This window comes from Xiphophorus hellerii, chromosome 21, assembly GCF_003331165.1.
Source record: "Xiphophorus hellerii strain 12219 chromosome 21, Xiphophorus_hellerii-4.1, whole genome shotgun sequence".
In the NCBI taxonomy this organism is placed as follows: domain Eukaryota; kingdom Metazoa; phylum Chordata; class Actinopteri; order Cyprinodontiformes; family Poeciliidae; genus Xiphophorus; species Xiphophorus hellerii.
The window spans coordinates 9,879,593-9,896,092 of record NC_045692.1 but is presented as its reverse complement, the minus strand read 5'-3'; the positions used below and the strand labels follow the sequence as shown (position 1 = coordinate 9,896,092).

Here is a 16,500-nt window from a genome sequence, read left to right as displayed (position 1 = left end):
ATTTATAGCTGAAAAAGGATACAAGACGTTATGGTTTTGAATGAATTTATTTTCTTTTTTTTTCTCTATTAGGCTTTACAAGATTCTTTAAAAAAAAAAGAAGCTTTTCAATGGTAGGAGCAGTATATGACATATTTATGAGGCCTTCCACTGAGATTTAAACTGTACAGAGACAATATCAGCCACTAGCCATTGCGTAATCAGAGTGTAATCACAAACGGAATGACAGCTTCCTGTCCACGCACATACACAGACGCGCACACACGCACACTCACCCCTACAGTAAAGCCCCCTCACTCATCCACACCAGTCTCTCCGTCCAGAAACACTCCTGCTTTGGCTTCAGCAGGTCATTCGTGCCACGCCAAGCTCCAGACTGACAACAGCTGGCTCCTCTTTGGCAAGTTCACCGTTGCATGTCCCTTCCAGTTCTCCGTAGCTCTGCTTCCTGCTCTCGCTGCCACTGCTGCCCTCTACTGTCCGCTCTGTGTCTGTACTCTCCATGGCCTCCTCGCCCACTTCGTCTTGCTCGTCCTCCTCCTCCCGACGCTGCACCTCTTTGTGGTTGATAGGTGCGCCTAGGATGAGGGAGTCAGGCCGCGGTGGCAGGGGGTTGGTGCGTTGGTCTCTGGTTGGAGGAGGTGCCGGGGGGTCAGAGGTCGCAATGGGGGTCACACCAAGCTGTTGGAGCCTCTGAATGAACAGTATGGGACAAAAAGTACATTTTATTCACCCTAGCTGGATTCATTTTTCACCCTTGTGCCTGATTTTACAACAGGAACAAACAGTGGAGTTCAGTGGAAACCAGAAGTTCACATACACTGAATAAAAAGACTTCTAAAAAATATTTTAAATTAAATTGCACCAAAATTTATGTATTTTAAGGTCACGCCTGGAACACACTGCTCTCTTGTTTGACAAGATTAGAAAATCATAAGAAATCAGCCCAAGATATCAGGAAGAGAATTGTGTAGATGCACCAGTCTGGTTTATCCTTCGGAGCAATCTTGAGACGCTTGAAGGTTTCGCATTCATGTGTTGAAATGATAATAGGCAAGTATAGACATGATGGGAATGTCCAACCACCTTCAGGAAGGAGACTGGTCCCAGTGTCCCAGAGGTGAAAGTATTTTGGTCATTATCCACAGTAGAACAGATTCTGTACCAATATGGGCTGAAGTGCCACTCAGAAAGGAAGAAGCCATTAATCCAAAAGAAATATGAAATTCCAGATTATGGTTTGCAGATGAACACAAGGACAAAATGACAGATTATGGCATTTTTTTGGAGACATGTCTTGAGGTCTGATGAAACTAGAGCGGAACTGCTTGGCCATAATGATCATCATTGCATGAGGAGGAGCAGCAAAGAATGGGGGTGGCAGCATCATACAATATAGAATTTGTGAATAGATCTGACAAGGCGCGTGAGAGTGACGCAGCCAACAAACCTGAGAGAGACAAAGTTATTGGGAGGAATGGGTCAGAAGAAACTATTGCAAATTATTGTGAGAAGTTTGTGGAAAGAAACCCAAAAGGTTTGACATCAAGTTAGACAGCTTCTCTAAAGTTCATACATGTATATTTAAATGTTTGTACATTGATAGTGAGTTGAAGTGAAGACAAATTTCTTAATCATGAGCATGAACTTGGCTAATGAAGCAGATTCTGAGGTGATATCGCTCTTATATGATATTTAAATCAATAGTCAAATTCAATACAAACTAAGATACTTTAAAAACTCCAGAACATTTTAAACTTAGTTTTGACAGAAACAAACAGTAAAAACCTAATAATAATAATAATAATAATAACAATAACAATAACAAAAGTTCTTATACATTATCTTTACATACCTAAACTATAAAGATCTGCACACGTAACCTATCATTGGCAAGTTAAACTTTTATTAAAGTAACATAGTATTTACAAACTAATAGGAATATCTCATTATTCTGTGGACTTTATTCAAGCACCAACATTGACAAAAAATAATAACTTTAAAAGCAATTTGAATAAACCTTTTCTTCTCTATATAAGACTTGTTTTTAGGTTCATCAGACTTTATCAAGGAAATTGAATAAGTAATTCATGGCTTCCTGTTTACGACCCAACGTGGTATTTATCTTGAGCGGCGGAAAGACAAAAAAATAGATCTCCAGAGCTTATTAAATAAGAGATGCAGCTATGATTAGAGCCTTGGGGTCACCACAAATTTGACAGTACCTACAGTACATGTCAAATGATTTTTGGAAGGGTTAGATCTGGAAACAGTGTCAAATGAACAGTGGCCCAAAAATTCTCTTTCTGTGTGCTCAAACCTGAACCAGCATAGGAGAAGGCCTCAATAAATGTGCTCAAATTAACCACAGAGTTTCCTCAATTTTTTTGAGATTATGTAATTGTATAAAAGAAAAAAAATAATAATAAACTTAAGCCTGTGTTAATGTCTGTGTGTACAAAATCAAAATCCAAAATATCAGAGTCCAGTATTGCAGACAGAATCCTGTGCTCAAATTTCATCTTAAATTAATTATGCAAGTAAACAATAAACCAGTCCCTGAAGTGACTGAAGTTGAAACAGTCTTTAGGAATATGTGAATCATTACTGAAAAATACAAATACAAAATACTGAAAAGCAAACCTATGTGTAAAGTGGGATAGCTTAGGAGATTAGAGCAAATTCAGAGCTGCCTGTTAAGGCTCAAACTTGTGAGGGTATTAGAGTTCACATTTGAATAGAGGTAGTGATTCAAAGTGATGCAAATCAAACAGGCCTGAACAACTTTTTCTTCTCTCCACCCATGTACTGTGGACTTAGGGTGAAAAAAAATGTCAAAAGGAAGTGGGGGGTTAGAGGTGCCAATGCTTGCAGCGAGATGCAACTACAGCTTAGGAAGCCAAATGATTGATCAACAGAGAGAAGTAGTTTTGTGGTCTGTTCTTACAGAAAGGAACACACAGATTTTTTGTAAAACTCAGCTGACAAGAGGAAACTTGTCATGTCTTTACTGTATTTTCACTACAAAAAGTTCTCCTTAAACTTTTTCAAACAATCAATGTAAGCCATGTAAGTAGGAGTTACTCTCCAAACACAATCCAAACCAGGGTTAATGAGTTAGCACACACATTGTGACATTTGTTGCACTCAGTGACTCAGTAACAGCTTTACTTGTAGAGGAAAGAAAGGATGGTTTAAAACAGAGCTTCCTTAAGTACATCCTCCTCAGACATCAAACTAAATATGTAAATATATTGGCTGTTGATATTATTTGTGGTGTTATCAAAATACTGAAATGTCATCTGATTTTCTAGTATAATAAGTGTTTCATATTAGTCAATAAATTGATTATTGATTAGGTTTTTGTTAGAATTATTAGTTTTATATTACTAGTTGTTTTATATTTTAAGGTTTAGTGTTCTTGATTGATTAGGTTTTTGTTAGAATTATTAGTTTTATATTACTAGTTGTTTTATATTTTAAGGTTTAGTGTTCTCACCCCAGAGAGGAGGAACTTGTTAAACTGTGTGCAAGACATAAGTAACCTTTGCTTGATCTTAAGCATGTTTTTGTAGGTGTTTCTTTAGGGGGCCTTCCTGAGATACTCCTCAGTTGCTTCTAATTGTCTGTGTGTAGAATTTAGTTTCTGTTCCCTTCCTTGTTATCAGGGTAGCCCCCCTTCTTGTTAAGATCACTCTCCCACTTCCCATTCACTCCCTTTCTCTGCTAATAAAAAGAAAAGTTCTGCAGCAGAATGGCAGAACACATGGTAAACACCTTGGAGAAGTGGTTTGCTATGTTTTCTCCTTTTGCAAAAGACTTGATTGAAAACTAAAACGTTGTCTGTGGTTCTCTTTTTATGTAGGTTGACAAAATACCTATCAGTTTTTGCTTTAAATATCTAAAATACTGCAGAACTGATGATGTGATGCTTCCTGTTTGATTCACAAGTTCCTCTGAAAGCTGCTGTACTTTGTTGTGGAAAGAAAATATTACCAAAACACTGTCAGGTGAAATCACTCAATCAGGTTTACTCATGTATTGTGCACAATACAGAGAGCTAATAGGACAAACGATAATAAAGCAGTTCTGGGTGAAAAGCTCTGCCAGGCAGAGACAACACGAGTTTTATGCCAAGGATAAGGGATCCAAAACAAGGAGCGAGACAGTCTGGCTCTGACGCAGCTGCAGCAAAACAACTTCTGACCTTGTGTGTAAAGCCCAAACAGGTTCTTGTGGTGAGAGTTCACAAGCATTTAATATAACACAATCAGCAGATGTTAACTTGCAATAATTTTCCACCACAACTTTTTCTTCTCCCTTCACTCCATGCCATTGTTTTCCATTTTTAAGGAGTTAAGAGGCTTTATGGCAAAACCTAAAACGGACTAGCTGCTGCACAAGTTACTAAAAAGTGTGTTGCTATGTTACCAGTGGTTGATTGAGTGAGTTAGTTTATACCACCAGCCTTGCTTAGTTGAGCTGAGAGAGGTTGAGAGGCTAAAGCTTTTCCTCTGCCTACATCCACCAGAATGCTGTGCAGTTCTGGAACGAAGTTCAGTGAAATTATTGGACATTCTATTTGATGTATATTCTACTGATACTGATAACATGCCTATCACGATATATATTGTTATCTATTTATTGCCCAGCCTACTAAGACTTGTAAACTCAAATAATAATTAGAACTACAAGCAGTTATCAATGTGTTCCAAGCCCTGACAATTATGGAAGGTCACAAATCTCTTCTAGTGTTATTTTAGGGGTCAGAATCAACAGAAGTTCACAGGCTACCGCTTTAAGATAAACATTTCTCAGTGTATCTGTAAATGTAGAACAAGAAAATTCAACTCACAGTCTCCAGAGCTCGCAGTGTGCTCTCCGCTTCGCGGCTGTTCTCCTTCAGAGTCAGAGTGGTTTTGAGGATGGACTGCCGTGGATGCATGGACCGATCGAACTGGTGGTACATGTTCCTCCAGAACCTTGGGAGCACAGGATTAAAAAGCATAGAGGCAATTCATAAATAACTACAAGTTGGAGACCTGTAAATGTGCAATACACATTGCACAGGTAGTCTAGGTGTCTGGTACTGACTTGAAATGGTATGGCAAGGTGGAGGGCTCCAGCACAGGATGTGCTTCAGAGTATGAAGGCTTGTAGAATGGATTCAAGTAGTTCTGCTTTTCACTCATCAGATAGGCCCAGAGTGAGTGAGTTCGCTCTCTAAGCCTAAGACACAGAGTGATAGTTAATAGCAGCAGTCATTTACACACCAGTTAATCCAAAACATCTGACTTAAGATGCAATTTTACTTACCGGTTTTAGTAAAACCTTTACATACATTGTATAGAGTTTAAACAAAACGATGCAAAAGAAAATGCAGACACGCAGTCTGTCTGTGAAGCTCTTAATTTACTGTCCTTAAACTTTTGCAACATATTAGCTTTGATAAATCTGACAAGGCAAAAAAAGGGGTTTGTTTTTTTCAAATAGTCTGCTCAAAGTGTCTCAAAAGGGTACAAATACTGTCGACAAAATACAAGTAGAGATGTTTACACTTACTGCAACTCCTCTCTCTGCCTCTGATTGTTCCCTAGGAAGTTTCCATACTGACAAGAGTGCACATGCTCATGGATCTGCAGCAGGAACCACTCGCTGTACTCAAAAGCCTAATGAGAGTGCCATTATTAGATGAAAGACAATCAAGCACATTGAAAGTAGGTAATGCAAATCCGTTATGCTGTCAGCAGATTCGCTCATACTTGCGGGAACTGCTCAGTCAGCTGATAAACACACTCAAGAAACTGAGTGAAGATAGGAGACACTTCCTTTGGATCCCCATTGAGCTGGTCACACCTTGAAATACAGAATTAAATTGATGGTCAAAAAATAACCAACCATGGGCACCTGTTTCTGCTTTGTCTTCATGTTTACCTTTCTCCATTAAAAAGAAGATTGCACCAGTTTTTTGCCATATCTCCTTTATTCTCATTTAATAAGCCTATCTAAGTGACTAATTTTAGTCACTTGGAATCTGTTTCTGCAAATCTTAGAATGCTTCATTTCAACAGACAATTTGAATGTTGTTGCTGCAGACAAGCAGTTTCTGACATGCGTAAAAGGCTGACAGAGAGCAAAGATTTGTACAATATATAATCCGTATTACGGTGAGTTAAATGTAAAAAGGGTTACAGTTGCACACTCAATTGGCTGTGTGATCTGTTCTGTGTTACCAAACAGATTGCACAGAAAACTTTTCAAAATCATCTGTAAGAAAAGTAAAAGTAATTTTTAAAAAAAGTATTATATTATATTATCATACTTGTTTAACTGAAAGCAGTGATCAGATATATTTTGGTAAAAAATAAATAAAATAAAAATAAGGGAGCAAAAACATAGCACCTGTGGTTCAGTGTAATAATTGTAAAATATCCAAAAAGTTATAAAAGACATTGATGAGTTTGGTAATGACCAACAACAATGGCACTTGACAAAATGCGATGTCTGGTACTGGTTTTCACAATTGTCGATCATGTGACGTGTCCATCATGTTTTTATGTTTTCATGATGTAAAGCAATTTGAACTGCCTTGTTACTGAAATGAGCTGTACAAATAAACTGGATTGATTGATTGAAACTTGACTGACAATGTACTCAAGTAAACACATATAATGATATAAGGATAATGGAATAAAAGCCATTATCCTCATATATTGGATAATGGAAGTTAAGTTAGCCTTTACCTGTCTGCAAACTTGTGACCAAAGGAAATCCAGTCTTTCTCTATCAGCACCTGACAAGATAAATTATAACTTATGTTATAAAACATAAGTTTGAAACAACAGCAACTCCCCCGGATAGAGGAGATTGATACCAATATTCATACCATAAAGCCCTTGATGGTGCGATAATAGGGGTCCATGAGCAGTGACCCCAGGGCGCAAACTTGGGCAGTTCTGTCCCATCCGTCTGAGCAGTGAACTAACACACTGGCCCCTTCTAATGTCACTGCCTAAGGAGTGAGTGTGATTAAAGGAATTAGGCTTTTACTGTGAGAAACAGTATTCATGAAAAGACAAATAGTTACCTTTGTAAGAAACACAGCTGCATCTACTACAGCCTTGATATGTCGCAGCCAGCCGCTGCTTTCCAGTCCCACTAGGTAGTCGCTCATGGTAAGAGACCGAGTGCCAATAACTACGAGAGAGAAAGAGGGAGAGGGAGAGAGAGATAGTCAGTCAGCATATTAAAGCAAAGAGGTGTCTTGATGTTCATAGCAGCTCTCTTACCTTCCAGTAATTTCTGCAGGCTTGCCCTCATTACGTGGATATTTTCGATCCCAACAAACTGAAAGCGGATGTTGGAGTAGTTGTCCTCGTTCTCGTAGCCTTTGCCTGCAGCGCGGTTGGCCAGCGCATTCAGCTGCAGGAAAATTCTAGTCTTTAAACTCACATAAACCATTTCTGCATTAAAAAACATAAATAACTAAAGTGTTACGACTTTACCTTTGGCCTTGTGTCCATGACGTAAACAAAGCGACTGTTGTGATTGGCCTTACTGATGGCCTGCAGCATGCTCTCATCTTCGAGGCAACGCGCGCTGAACCCAGAGAGAGGCTGACTGCAGCGACACACTGCCGCCTGTCACACAGTTCAGAGGAGCAAAAAAATGACAGAAATAGCCAAATATGACAATATTTCGACTACGACTCCATGAGTTACCTGTTATTTATAATCATAGATTAACATTTTAAAGCCTTCATTTAAATTCCAATCTATTTTTTTTCATGCTGTAAAGCTGATGTGATGAAAGACCAAGCATATCTTCAAGCCTGTTTCTGCCTCGTAATTGGGCAGAAACAGGCAGAGCTTCTTGCCTTTCACTGTTACCTTGCAAGAAAATTCAGCTAACTCAGAGGCAAGCTTGTCAATCAGTATGCCACAGAAGGTTTCTGTCTGAATTTCCACTTAGAGGTCATGAAAGGTTACTTGATATATTTTTGTGATATTGAGCTAATTTGAAAGGACATTTTTTAATCGACAGAAAATGCACTTAAAAAGGACAATTTCTTTAATGCACCTTCATTAAAAACAGACAAAGAATCCTCAACTAAATTCTGAGTGGATTTGCATGAAACGTGGCTTGCACATTGATGCAAGTACTGCAATCTGACTGTGATCTAGGCTTTTGGTTTTCTTGTTCTTCTCTTTTTTCCCCACTGTACAGGCAATGCATATTTAAAACATCCAAAAAGGTCAAACTAGACTTTATAACATTGACACATATGGTACATATTATATTTGACAAACTATGTCAAATATAAAACAACATAATCAACTAAAAAGCTCTGAAAAGCAGAACTATGCTCCAACAGAAAGTACCTTTTTCTCTTGGTAAAAGTATGTGAGCACAGGAAAGCGTCCTTTGCTTCGGAACTTGGAGCTGCCAACGATGATAGGCTTACTGGCTGTGATGGGAACGTACAGGTCGCGTGGATATGTCTCACACACCTAGAAAACCAACAGAAAAATGAATAGATATTAACGAAACGGAGACTTTTCCAGTTTAACAAGTTGTTTTGTTTAAATACGAGAAAACGTAGGGTGATCGATGTTCTGTTCTGCATCCTGAACAGACGTTTGCCACATTACTGCTGGAGCTCAAAAGCAAAACTAAGAGTTAAGTTGTATCCCCCTCTAGTGGACAATGAAGGTACAATCTTTCCAAATGTTCAACAATTGTTCATTTTTCTGCTGCGTTACAAATTCAAAAGGCTGCACCACAAATATAGCCGACAACCTTTGAAAAAATATGTTCCTATAATAATAAAAGAATACTTCACTAACACATTATGTCTAACATGAAACAACAACGTCAACTGCAACTATAATGCAGAGTTGGTATTCGGGAAGTTGGAAATTACATTAGAGTAAACGCAGTCCGAGTGCTTGATGCTTCTGTTTCCTTGAGGAAGGTTGAGTTTATGATGGTACAAAGGTTCAAACAGTGTTGAACTCTATGTGGTTGAATTTTTAACTTTTACTTTGCTATAATCCTCCATAATACTGCAGCCCTGAACTTTTTCACACATCCAACCAAACACAATCACGCAGCATGTTTGCCAGCTGCGTCTTTCAGGCTTCAAGGCTATCCAATCCTAAGCTGACCTTCCATAGATAATCGTTTTACCACAGGTAGAAGGCACCCAAGGCGTCAGCAAATACAAGATGCAACAAAGATGGGTAAATGTGTCAAGCTATCTAAACAACTTCTGTGAGAGACTTTATCAAAGATTTTTATTACTTTAGTTAATGGTCTACCTTGTAGTCTCTGTTGACGTCAGTGTGCTGCCATTGGTCATTTGGCACGCCCATCCTCTCAAACTCCGCCCCCAGGTCGATGAGCTGCCAGCCCTCCTCTCTCTGCTGATCGTTTTGCTTGGGGTTGTAGGAGAATGCGTAGAGTTCCTCGTAATGTACTGAGAAATATAGAAAATACATGTCCCAAATTCCAGTCAGTATGCACAGTTTGAGCGTACTTTGTCCACAGAAACCTTTTCAAGGAGGTTTTCCGGGATTATTTTCTCACACCGATCATTTCCACTGCAAGATTCAGGAACATCAGATTACCAGGGTAGATATTTACTCTTCTCCCAAATAATAATAAAAAAAATATAATGCTTAAAACATTTTGAAAATTACAATCCTCCGACTTCCATTACTGCGAAAAAGTGCTAGCATGCAAAACAGGATTTCTTATGTTTTTCTTCTCTCTTTAGAAAGTTTTTTTTTTCTAAAATTCAACCCGATTGCCACCGAAACCAAATAACTGCTTGTGATATCTTTGACAGCAACAGCTGCAATTGTTTTCACAGGCAAATAGTCTTTTCCATCCTTGTTGAGGAATCTTAGCCAGCTCCTCTTTTGCAGAGTTCTTAATTGGAAGATTGTCAAGCATAATATCATGCTTTTTAAGGTCAAGCCACAACATCGTAACCAGAAGTAATTCCAGAAACTTTCTAACTCACTCAAAACTTTATTTTGTTTTTATTTAACCACTGAGAGACAAATTTGCTGGTGTCCTTTGGATCATTGTCTTGTTGCATAAATGAAGCAAGTTTAATCTTAGGGTCACAAAAGGATAGCAGCATATTCTCCTTCAGGATCTTTCGATATAGAGCAAGTGAAACTAGACCAAAACAAGTGGCTAATCAGAGATAATTAAGGATTTAACAGTTGGAGCAATTATATTTTCACATAGACCCGAGGCAGGCTTATGTAGCCCTTTCCCCTTAGAATACAGAAAATCGTAATTCTGAAACTGCTTTTCGAATGTATTCAGGTTATCTTTGATATTAAAATACATTTCCACAGTAAAAATCAGCGAGACCTTTACAAGCACAAAAAAAATAAATAAATAAAAAATTTAAAAATCAGGAGACTGGACGGTGAAAATCACCTGGCCGCAGTAGACGCAGCAGTGAACTATAGATGTCATGGCAGTCTCTTTCCCTCTGTACCACAAAATGAACCACCCTGAAGTTCCGGCACTGGATGACCAGCGGGCAGCCCGAGGTGGTCAGGCTTTGCTTCTCCACTGAGGCTATATGGTGGTGCAAAATCTGTGGAGAAAAAGGGAGGGGACGACATTTGATTATTTTCAGCAGATGTCAGAAAAACCCAAAGGATCCTCCCTATGCAGGATGTTGGGTATACCCTCAAGAACACGTCTGAAATTGTTCTGAAATGCGCTCAACACAAGCAGGCATTCATAAACTCTGAATACTCAGCAGATTATATTCCTCGGTGTAGTTTGTTCCCCACCCTCATACGAAATAATTAAAACATAGACTCATCTGCATTGGGTAATGATAAATAGAGGACACTGAGGTGAACAGAAACACAGACACACACACACTTGTGCAGCCTTAATGTTGACAGCACCAGCTGTTAAGACATTCTCTCACATGCTGTTTAATATTTCATGAGGTTCCTGTTAAACTCTGATAAAATCTCTCCCTGGACCCTGCAGACTGATCACAAAATGACTTCCCACACCACTCACACATGCAGTGTCATGCACATGTCATGTCTAAAGACACACACACAGGAAGCAGCAGACACGTAAGGACACGGATATGGTTAAATTTGTAAAATAACAACAAAAAAAACAACTGCTTCCATCTCTCAGCACAATGAGCAGGAAATGGGGCCAGAATGAGGAGAGATTTTGGATTTTGCTGCACAGAGCATTTTAAACCACAAAACCCTTCCCACAATGCAGTTCAAGGCCAAGCTCTTACATCCTACTGCAAACTAGAGGCTATATTAGTGGAGAGCATTTACATAAACCTAGTGAAATATTTATAAAATTGTTAAAGATTGAAAAATCATCACTGCACACTGAGTAAATTGTGCATTAAAATGTAATTGCTAAAGGATGAACTGCTGAAATAGATCCTGCTTTAGCTCTGGCCTCATTAGAGATCTGATGATTTCCTTCCTAAAGTGTTTCACATCCTTCTTTATCCCCTCACACTGCTTGTGCTCTGCCACGGCAACACAAAAACAGTAAATTATTTTAAAAAAAGAAAAGAAAAAATCCTATCAGAGTCATCTGCGATCGTCTTTCAGATCACGAATGAAAACACACACAACTCCACCAGTACGCAGAAAAGCCTGAATGGAAAACCTGCTACTGTTTATTGGGTGTTATTATGAAATAGCTGTGCCTCCTTTTTCACTCTTTCTTAAACAGCTCTACAGCTGACACGCAAACTGTACTTCCTTAGTCTGCAGACTTGCTTTGTAAAGTCTCTGTTAATGAGAAATAAAAGCAGTAGGACACTGAGGCTCCTTCATTTTACTGTTTCAGTAAAATAGTCATTTATGGACTTGGATTGCAACTGAAGCGTATGCTGAGAACTCGATTGTTCTATTCTTTGATGTGCAATTTAGCTAAAAGGAGTTACAATTACAAAGCTACAGGTGCAGTTTTCCCAGCCTGCCAATTTTCCACTGCCACGACGAAATAAGGAGAGTTAATTAGTCAGCTAAGTGCAGGTTTATAATAAGAAACAGGCCTTATCTCATTAATGACTTCATTATTATTATTATTTTATTTTTTTAAAATCTTGGCTCGTCCTACACCACGCCTCTCAAGCTGCGAATTTGCTGTGTATCTGTGTTACATTCAATAGGCAGAGGAAAAACTGAGGATTAAAGCTGAGCCACAGCTGATACTTTTCGGATTTATGCAGCTTTGAATTGGCACACAAACGCTAATCCAGCAAATCCAACTTTATGAAGCTGGCACGTTGTGTGTCAGAACACACTGATGCAGCTCTAAATCACCTTTATTTCACATGCAAGGAGCGTCACCACAAACAGTAGAACCATTAGGATGCAACTAATGTAAAAAAAAAAAAAAAAAAGGAGTTGATATTTTTTTTTGCCTTGTGTAAACAGAGCACAGACAGAGAGCGCATACAGGGTATAGAACAACAACATATGGAAAGACTGGCAGAGTATAGAAACTCAGATGGTAGAGAAACTGTAACGACCGTTGCAGTCGTCTGCAAGGCCTTCTTGTCTGCAAAGGTGCAGCTGCAGTGAAATCTTAAAATAACGTATTTGTGTCAAAGTGATTGAAATATTTCTAAGAATATAGAACAATTGGGACCAGGTTATTACTTTTACCTTTACATTATGAGAAATGATTTGTGCAGTTTCTCATTAAAACTGTCTTTGCACCATTTGGATCCTTATTGGCTCAGTCAAATCCCGTTATCTTAGTTTAAAAACAGTAGACCTCCTGAACACCGGTGGCAGTATCGTGATTCACACAGCATGATGCCTCCACCACCATGTTTGATGACAAGGAGGTTGTATGGAGGTAGACGAGAAGTGTTAAGGTTCTGTCACATATTCCTTCCTTTTGTCTCCACAGTTATGCACCAACTTTTATAATAGACACAAAAGCTGTGCGAGTTTCACGTTCAGCTTTTGAATGAGGCATCATGAGCAAGGATCATATCCCCAACTTCAACGTCTCTGCTCAGCTTTTTAACCATACAGCCAGACGGAGACTTAAAGAGTGCTGGCAAAAGCAAATGAGGTGGATTGGTAGATGGTGTCATCCAGGACATACTATGAAATACTCTCTCTGCTGCCCGGATTTTGAGATCTGAACATGTTATGACTGTGATGCACGACAGCTATGAAAGCAACAATCTTCAGTCACCAGAAATCATTCATACCCACTGCATCACCATCCACAAAGACTCTTTGAGAATACTTGAGTAATTTGAGTAACGACAACATTTAAGTTCGTTCTGAATCGAATTGCTTCATTTGCCGTGTTTCACACAATTTCCCTCTATTGAATCCTAACCAGTCAGATCCAAACTTGTGAACATATAAAAGACAAGCAGACGCCTCGCCGCTCAACCTACTCACCCAGATCTCCTGGCCAGCAGAGGCTGTGTTGTTAGAGCCGCTTTCCACAAAAATGAGATGCGTAGCGGTGAGGTACAGTGTGCCATTTGTGGATTTGTTGCTGAAGCGATCCACCAGCCGCACCTGCTCCACCTGCAAACACACAAGTGTGTGAGGAACTAATCTGTGAGCCCTTAGCAGGAAAGTCTGCTTCTTTGGCTGTACATCAGCCGCTATTAAGACAAAGAGATGAATTATGAACACCTGAGAAAACTGAAAATAAGGTGGGTAGCACTTGGTGCTGATTGAAGCAGGTCTATTATATAATAGTGACCACCTGGCGTTGCTTTTGGCTGCCAGATCTTTTATAATACAGTCAACAGTGACTTAAAAGTAAAGGACAAAATTTTAACCATTAACCAACTAATTTTGTAGGAATATCACAGATTTATTTTCTTCTGATAGGAAACTCTCCTATCCAATCAAAAGTTTAAAAAAAGCATGTACCTTATCTCTTAATACATAAATGTAAAGTATAAAAATACCTAAAATCAGCTGGGGTTTTTTTTTTGAAGAGAATACAACGTTATCTTGCTCGGATGAACTAAGGTTTGCTGTTGTTAGATGACAAAAAGCGAAAATGCTGAAGGGGCATTGAGATTTTTTGCCAGGCACTGAATGTGAGTCTTCCTTTCTTGCCATTGCTGCTAAATATCCAAAACTGCGATACACCACATTAACTCTGCCAGTGTTGACTCAGACTTCCTCTTCCTTCCTGCTGTTATGCTGCTGCACTCTGATACGATGTTGTAACAGAGCCTGTCCTGTCTCCAAGCAACCTGAGGGTCAGAGTTTTGTCATAAATAAGACTCTCGTTAGATACAGGAAGTCAGGGTTGTGTTTAGCCGAAGGTAGAAGTTAGTAATAAAAAAAGAGAGGTGGAGAGAATGTAATGCCTTTCTTTTGGAAAATAATCACTTACGAACACAATCTTTGTTAATACTTCAACTGGGAATATGTGATATTGACTTTACACAAAAGATTCTCAACAATTTCTCAGTATTGAATTTAGATACCAGGTTTTCTAGATTAACAAAGAGTTAGGACACACCTTGTCTGCAGGTAATCACACCCTCTTAATCCCAGTGTTCTTTTTTTCCCCAATGTTTTGTGTATTCAACTGTCTTCAAGTTAAGAGGGAAAAAAGTCAAACCATGACTTGTACGATGAAACATCCAAAATCCACACCCTAACTAAACTAAAAAGCAATCTTCTTTAGCTCACATCATAAAGCCTACTTGACTGGGTAATAATAGATCATAAATTATCAGACAGAAATTGGAATTTTTTTTCAAATTTCCCTCAACTGACTCTGATCGGCGATCCAGTTTATCTATAAGATTTTAAGCGATTTAGTACTAAGAGTTTGCACCATTTTCTTTCTAGAAATATTCTAACTAATTGCATGAGTTTTGATGCACTTTGTGTACCAAAGGTTTAATCAAAACAGCGGCAATTAGGCAACCTAATTATTAACTAAAAAGATGTGTAATATGTGTTGGGGAAATGTTTTAATCCGTAGACTGAGGAATATTGTAATTCCTTCATTTTCTGCATCATCCAAGGCTATTACCTTTAACAAAAAACACTGAGCATTTTTCCCTCTCTTGTACATGTTACAGCTATTAAACTTTTACAAAAAAAAAGGAATTGGTCGTAATCTGTAGTAGCAGGTTGCACCTCAAAGATGATCAGAAATTGGTATAAGCCAGTAAAAACCTGATCGGTGCATCTCTAGTAAAAGCCACCTTTTCTCACTTGAAAGTATTAAATATCGGATTTAATCTGCATGGGATTTCACTTACCTTTTCCGCTGTTACAAAGAAATCTGGGTCACTTACCAGAAAAACCAGTGATTGTGTTTTTTGTCTGGCCAGAAATGACTTAAAACTGAAATATAACAACACCTGCCATATTGTCAACATCTTTTCAGCTCCAAATGCCTGGCAAAGCTAAACTAAACTCCCTGTTTATCTCTGGACTATAGCTTCTGTGGGCTATTTATTTGTCGTGATTTCCAGAAAAAAGTATTATTTGCCAGGACATTATTATAATAAACATAAATCTGTTAAGGTAATAGAAAAGCTAAAGATCTACAGCTCCGACATACGACCAGCTGCTTTGCAAAAAGGCCTATCAGCCTTCCAGTGTGTCTCTATGGAACTTCATCCATCTTTGGGGTTTCTATCTCAATAGATGACCCGTGGATCATTACCCAAATCAATAATAAAGGTGGTAGCTCCTTATTTTACAATCTGGGTGCCATGCTATCTGTTCTACGGAAAGAAAAAAAAAACAAACAGCTAATTGATGCTCGTCACGTCTCCCACCTGGAGCTGCTGAGCGACACCTGCTCGGCGTCACACCAAGAAGCTCAATACAAACACATTCAATTCAACATCTGCATAAGGCTGAATGTGGCGACATTCAAGCTCTGCAAACAAACCAGAAGGACAGGGCCCGATTGCTGACTGTACCCCATCAAACTGCAAATAGCAAAAAATGTTAGCTACCTTAGGCGTTCGGATATGTTCCATTTCTCCGAGTACAGAAGACTGTCAGCGGCTGCAAGGGTTCACACGATGCCCTCTTGAGATAACTCTATCATTGATTGTTGATAGCCTTAACGGTGGAATTACTCCCTTTACTTTTTCGGTGGTACCCGATATGAGTTTATTGTCAATTATTTCGGTCATCCATCCGCGTAAAGTCCCTCACCGCAACGCCAAGACATAGGATATGAAAATTTCAAAATAAGGGCACGGAGCATTTCTGCAGAGAACGTGCTTAGGGGCTGGAGAGGTGGGCTCCAAGGGAAGATTTCTTCTTCTTGATTTTTTATTTATTTATTTTTATTATTATTTTATCGGCGGTTGTCAAAAAAATGGTGCGTTGTTTAGTTGCTTCGAGAAGTAACACTGATATTAAAGTGAACACTATTGTAATCCCTGCAAGGTTTTTCATTTACAAAAAAAAAAAAAAAAACATTAAATGGAATATTATT

The 16,500-nt window shown here is 38.8% G+C and overlaps 1 protein-coding gene and 1 long non-coding RNA gene across 2 annotated transcripts; one reads left to right on the top strand and one right to left on the bottom strand.

The window, feature by feature from the left end:
- Nucleotides 1-28: 28 nt before the first annotated feature.
- mtmr6 (myotubularin related protein 6) lies at nt 29-16,232 on the bottom strand. Its single transcript, XM_032552214.1, has 15 exons — nt 16,010-16,232; nt 13,458-13,589; nt 10,459-10,621; nt 9,321-9,478; nt 8,382-8,510; nt 7,506-7,640; nt 7,290-7,422; nt 7,088-7,197; nt 6,887-7,012; nt 6,744-6,793; nt 5,763-5,856; nt 5,563-5,669; nt 5,095-5,229; nt 4,856-4,982; nt 29-693 (listed from the first exon to the last, which is right to left on the bottom strand). Exons 1-15 carry the CDS (start codon nt 16,031-16,033, stop codon nt 343-345), a joined length of 1,974 nt encoding a protein of 657 aa, XP_032408105.1. The 5' UTR covers nt 16,034-16,232; the 3' UTR covers nt 29-342.
- LOC116712343 (uncharacterized) lies at nt 1,136-3,985 on the top strand. The gene is made up of 2 exons (XR_004337512.1): nt 1,136-3,359; nt 3,434-3,985. It is a non-coding gene; the product is annotated as an uncharacterized LOC116712343 (long non-coding RNA).
- Nucleotides 16,233-16,500: the final 268 nt, after the last annotated feature.

Bases quoted from the DNA above. Each gene is read 5' to 3' on its own strand.
- mtmr6 (XM_032552214.1), bottom strand. From the start codon at position 16,033: ATGGAACATATCCGAACGCCTAAG. The intron at 13,590-16,009 runs GTAGCTAACATT...GTGTGTTTGCAG, and splicing joins AACATATCCGAACGCCTAAG to GTGGAGCAGGTGCGGCTGGT. The intron at 5,230-5,562 runs GTAAGTGTAAAC...TCTGTGTCTTAG, and splicing joins AGGCAGAGAGAGGAGTTGCA to GCTTAGAGAGCGAACTCACT.